General features: G+C 49.7%; 1 protein-coding gene across 1 annotated transcript; it reads left to right on the top strand.

Annotated features, from left to right (window-relative positions):
• Positions 1-234: 234 nt before the first annotated feature.
• LOC143349562 (uncharacterized) lies at positions 235-861 on the top strand. Its single transcript, XM_076780910.1, has one exon. It carries the CDS (start codon positions 235-237, stop codon positions 859-861), a length of 627 nt encoding a protein of 208 aa, XP_076637025.1.
• The last annotated feature ends 5134 nt before the right edge of the window (positions 862-5995 follow it).

The raw sequence follows: 5995 nt of genomic DNA on the forward strand, positions 1-5995 counted from the left end.
TTGACACCTGACGAACAAAATTGCGAACGTCATTTCGCTGAAACACATTCGCGAACCTCAGAAGGCCCTTACATTGTCCGATTGCCGTTTCGAGACGACCTACCGATTCACCTCGGAGATTCCAGATCGAGAGCGCTTAGCAGTTTGCGATCTCAAGAGAATCGCCTAAAACGAGACCCCAATTCCCAACGCGAATATCAGGAATTTCTTTCGGGATACCAGTTTCTTGGGCATATGCAAAAGGTGGATCCACCGTCGCCCATAGCACCTCCAAATGCTTATTACATTCCGCACCATCCTGTTATTCGCCAAACTAGTCAAACGACGCGTCTTCGCATTGTTTTCAACGCTTCCAGTCGCACTTCAAATGGCAAATCCCTTAATCAACATTTGCACAGTGGGCCAAAACTCCAACAGAACCTGATCGCAATCCTGATTCGCTGTCGTCAATTCCAATATGTCTACGCGGCCGACATCGAAAAAATGTATCGGCAGATCCTCGTTCACCCTCATGATGTCGATTTTCAGCGCATCCTTTGGCGCGAGTCTCCTTCTGCTCCGATTGACGAATACCAGCTGCTCACGGTAACATATGGCACAACTCCAGCGCCATATCTCGCTCTCAGAGTGTTGAGACAATTAATCGAGGACGAAGGTTCCTCCTACCCGGACGCAGTGCAAGTTTTAAACTACCAAGCGTACGTTGACGACTTCCTCTTCGGAAGTGACGTCCTCACGTCACTGCGCCTGATCCGCAACCAGACGACCCTATTGGTTCAAAAGGGAGGCTTTTCGTTACGCAAATGGGCGAGCAACGACAGCCGGCTGTTGTCCGATATCGACGAGGCCAATCACGGTTAAGCCGTCAGTGCATTCCTTCAAGTCGACGAAAATATTTCAGTGCTGGGCCTAAGGTGGAACTCTGTCACAGATCAGTTTTAATTCCATGCATTGACTTCACGCAATCAAATTACCACCAAGCGCGAAATGCTTTCTTCAATCGCCAAATTATTTTATCCTATGGGCTGGGTCGCTCTATTTGTCGTACTAGCCAAAATTCTCCTCCAACAACTCCGGTCCTTGAAGTGCGACTGGGATGATACAGTTCCGCCTGACTATCTTCAAGAATGGCGCTTATTTTGTTCCGAATTTGCCGAGTTCCATTTACTCACGATTCCTCGGAAAACCTCGCCAAGAGTCTTCACCACTCAAAGCCTTCACGGCTTTTCGGATGCTTCAACAAAGGCATATGCTGCGGTGGTCTATCTCCGAAGTGTTCTCGAGGATGGGACAGTCAGTTCGGCCCTTCTAATGGCGAAAACTCGCGTTGCTCCAGTAAAAACGGTCAGCGTCCCTCGATTGGAGCTATGCGCTGCCCTACTCCTTACTCGATTGATCAAGTTCATTCAGACGTCCCTGATGAACAGGCCAATGGATTGTCACTGTTGGACGGATTCTCAAATCACGTTAACGTGGGTGAAACAATCACCTTCGCGGTGGAAAATGTTTGTGGCGAACCGCGTTGCCAAGATTCAAACACTTGTGCTCCAATCAAGCTGGCATCACGTCCCGATAGATGACAATCCAGCGGACTGTGCTTCCCGTGGAATCTCATTAACCGTGTGTGACCGTTCCCCCGTGGACGGTCCGATTCGAGGGGGACGCGGAGGAAGGTAGGCGGTGCCGACTCAGTCGGCGGTCGAGGGTTCGCTGCGGTAAGTGACGAAGGCCGGGTTGCTGTTTCAGGCTTATTTATTTCTACCTTAATCTACTTGTGACCGTTCCCCCTTGGACGGCCCGATTCGAGGGGGACGCGGAGGAAGGTTGGCGGTGCTGACTCAGTCGGCGGTCGAGGATTCGCTGCGGTGAGTGACGAAGGCCTGGTTACTGTTTCAGGCGTATTTATTTCTACCTTAATCTTACAACACTTAGTCTATGTACACTTAGGGCTACGGAGGACGGCGCGGTGAGTGGTCGGTCGCTCGAAGAGAGCGGCACAAAGAGCGTTCAGGCGCTCAGCGGAGGGGAGAGGGCATACAGTACCCTACCTACGCTGCTACGAGGCCGCGATGTCGGTAGGGCCAGGGTAGGAAAGAAGGAGCGGTTCGACCCAGTATCCAGGGTTACGGGAGGTTCGGCGGATTGGTCGCGAGAGTGCCCCTCGCACTCTCGTGTTTGCAAAAAGTCGGAGCTCGTGTAGACCCGTATGGTTCGTACGTATCTCTCGCCACTTGAACAGGCTTCGACGAGCAAGACACGAGTCCGCCGAATCCGGCCGGTGGCCCGGTATTAATACTCGCGCGGCGCGTAATTAGCGGCGAGAAGTCGCGGACGCCTAGCGGCCGCGCGGGAAACCACCGGTCGCGGGGACTCGGCCGCGACGGTGCTCGGTTCGCGGTCCCGTGTCGGATATGCGCGTTACACGAGTTAAAATCTCACCGATTATGGTGGTCAGGACCACAGTGGCTTCGAAAGAATCCCCAGGAGTGGCCCCATTCACGTTACGTCACTGCTCCGGATGCTTCCGAGGAGGAAAGGGGCCAAACCATCAAAATCCTGACCGCTACCGCAGCTCCCTGGGAATTAGAACAACGATATTCCTCGTGGCCAAAACTTTACCGAGTCATCGCATATGTTAAGCGTTTCATCGACAATCTCCGAACGCAAGCGAGACAAAGGGATCCACTCACCCAACCCATTCCGTCACCCAAGGCGTCTCTCTCAATTTTGAGTCCCAATGAGATTCACTGGGCCGAAATGTTTTGGGTGCGGCGCATCCAATCGAAGGTATTCCCGGTAGAAATGAATGCTCTCCGCAAAACTCACCTGATGTCGAAATCGAAACCTCTCAAATCCTTGAACCCCTTCCTCGATTCGGACGGCTTGATTCGCGCAAGAGGCCGCCTGTCAAACGCACGATTATTTGTAAAAGCCAAGACACCGTTTATTTTAAAAGCTCATCCACTCTTAACACTCCTAATTACAAGCACTCATCGTCAACTCCTTCACGCCGGCCTCCAACTCACTCTCGCCTACCTTCGGAACCATTAGTGGATCATCCGAGCGCGAACGACCATCCGAGCTGTCCTTTATCGGTGTGTAGCATGCACTCGTGAAAGGGCTGCCATTCCGCAGGAGCTCATGGGGTCCTTGCGGCTCCGCGGGTCGAACAAGTAGAACGGCCATTCACTCACACCGGTGTCGACTATGCAGGGCCGATTCAAGCCCGGACAACACCAGGCCGGGGTCATAAGTCTGCCAAAGCATACATTGCGATCTTTGTTTGCTTGACAATTAAGGCGGTCTATATTGAGCTCGTAAGTAATTATAGTTCACAGGCCTTCATAGCAGCTTTCCATCGGTTTGTATCTCGACGCGGCCTCCCAACCGCTATGTACTCCGATAACGGCACTACATTTCATGGCGCGAACCGCGAATTAGCTTTAGCCCACCAATCCGTCACGAGAGAACCAAATTTTAACAATTTCCTAGCGTCAAAAGGAATTTCATGGCATTTCTTACCTCCCAATGCACCGCACTTTGGAGGACCCTGGGAAGCTGCTGTGAAAAGCCTCAAATATCACCTGAAACGTACTATCGGGTCCCACACTCTAACCTTCGAGGAACTAGCAACGCTGCTCTGTCGGGTCGAAGCGTGTCATAACTCCAGGCCTCTTGGAAGCACGTCGGACAGCCTCGAGGAGTACTTGGTCTTAACACCGGGCCATTTCCTGATCGGGTCCCCTCTCGTGGCTCCACCTGAGCCCAGCGTCCTTAACATACAAGAAAACCGACTATCTCGCTGGCAACTTCTACAGAGACTCACGGAAAAATTGTGGAAATCGTGGCAGCAGGACTACTTACTCACGCTTTCCCAGCGCCCGAAATCGCGCACAGTCCAAAACCTCGCCAAAAAGGGCCAGCTTGTCTTGCTCCGCAATTCGAACCTCCCGCCGTGTAAATGGGAACTCGGTCGCATCGTCGACTGCCATCCGGGAAGCGACGGTCTCGTCCGCGCCGTCTCTATTAAAACCGCACAATCCACGTATAAACGACCACTCGCGAAAGTGTGCTTTCTTCCCGTTTCGATTCACGCGGACAAGACGAACGAAACGACTCTAAATTAAGCGTAATGGTTCTGTACTTTAGATGTAAGGCTATATAGATTTAAGTTAGATTGTAATGTACACGTACTTATTGCGTCGTCATGTGCACACTCATGTTCACACCAGTACATGTTGTCACTCACTACGATCTTACTGCACCCTACGATTGTTAAATTAGTTCATTCAACAGGGGGGCGGTGTGTTCCGTTTCAACGGAAAGATCCACTGACGGTAGCGAGCATACGCGCGAGCTCACAGGCGATCGTGCTCGCGATTCGGCAAAAGTCGGAAATTTTCGGGTCACGCTCGACCGAGCCGGATCGCGGTGCGCGATCGCCGTTGAGATACCAATAGCAAACAATTAAGTGCGAACGGTGTGAACTTCAAAATTAATTTCAAATCGCTTGTTTTACGGTACTCTCACAGTTCTTTGTGGCGGGATTTATCAACTAAAACCATTTACGCCTCAATATATTGTTTCTGTTAATCCGGTGAAGTTCCATGCTTTATAAAGTTACAACTTGTTATGAGTTCATTCTTCATTCTCCAAACCTCGCCATCCAGTCCTTAACAAAAAAGGGCGAATCAGGTCCCATTTCAAACAGAACAAGTATACTAGAAAGCAAGCAGCAATCTAGTAAGCATACAATAAGCTAGAATGCAAGGAGAAGGCTAGTAAGTGAGCAGAAGCTAGTAGCAAGCAGTAAGCTAGTGAACAAGCAGTAAGTTAGTAAGCAAGCAGCGAGCTAGTAAGCTAGCAGGAATCTAGTAAGAAAGCAGCCTGCTCTTAAGCAAGCCTTAAGCTCGTAAGAAACAGGTAAGCTACTGAGCAAGCAGCAGGCTAGTAAGCAAGCAATTACCTAGTAAGAAAGCAGTATGCTAGTAAGCAAGCAGTAAGCTCGAAAGCAAGCAGCATGCTAGTAAGCACGCAGTCAGCTAGTAAGGGAGCAGGGAGCTAGTAAGGAAGCAGCCTGTTAGTAAGCATACAGTAAGCTAGTAATCAACAAGAAAGCTGGTAAGCAAGCAGCTGGCTAGTAAGAAAGCAATTAGCTAATAAGGAAGCAGTATGCTAGTAAGCAAGCAGTAAACTAGTAAGAAAGCAGTTAGCCAGTAGGAAAGCAGTAAGCTAGCATGTAACCAGTAAGCTAAGAAGAAAGAAGTGAGCTAGCAAGCAATCAGTAAGCTACAAAGCAAGCAGCAAGCTACAAAAGCAAGCAGCAAACTACTAAGCAAGCAGTAAGCTAGTAAGCGAGCAGGGACCAAGTAAGGGAGCAGAATGCTAGTAAGCAAACTGTAATCTAGAATGCAAGCACCAAGCTAGCTAGCAGGCAGTAAGTTATAAAGCTAGCAGTAAGCTAGTATGCGAGCAGGAAGCTAGAAAGCTACCTGTAAGCTGGTAAGCAAGCAGTAAGCTAGTAGGCACGCATTGAGCTAGTAAGAAAGCAGTAAGTTAGTAACAAAGCACTTAGCTGGTAAGCAAGGAGTAAGCTAGTAAGCAAGCAGTAAGCTAGGAAGGAAGCAGTAAGTTAGTAAGCGAGCAGGCTGCTAGTAAGGATGCAGTATGCTAGTACCCAAGCAGTGAGGTGGTAAGATAGCAATTAGCTAGTAAGCAAGAAGTGAGCTTGTAAGCAAGCAGTAAGCTAGTAAGTAAGCAGTGAACTAGTAAGCAAGCAGAAAGCTAGTAACAAAACAGAAAGTTTGTAGCAAAGGCGTAAGCCCGTAAGCAAGGTGGAAGGTTGTAAGGAATCAATCGGCTGGTAAGGGTGCAGTAAGTTAGGAAGAAAGCAGGAATATAATAAGCAAGCAGTAAGCTAGTATACAAGCTGTGAGCTAGTCAGCGTGCAGTAAGCTAGTAAGCACGCAGGGAGCTAGTAAGGAAGCGGTCTGCG

The sequence above is a fragment of the Colletes latitarsis genome, chromosome 13 (assembly GCF_051014445.1).
Source record: "Colletes latitarsis isolate SP2378_abdomen chromosome 13, iyColLati1, whole genome shotgun sequence".
Lineage (NCBI taxonomy): Eukaryota > Metazoa > Arthropoda > Insecta > Hymenoptera > Colletidae > Colletes > Colletes latitarsis.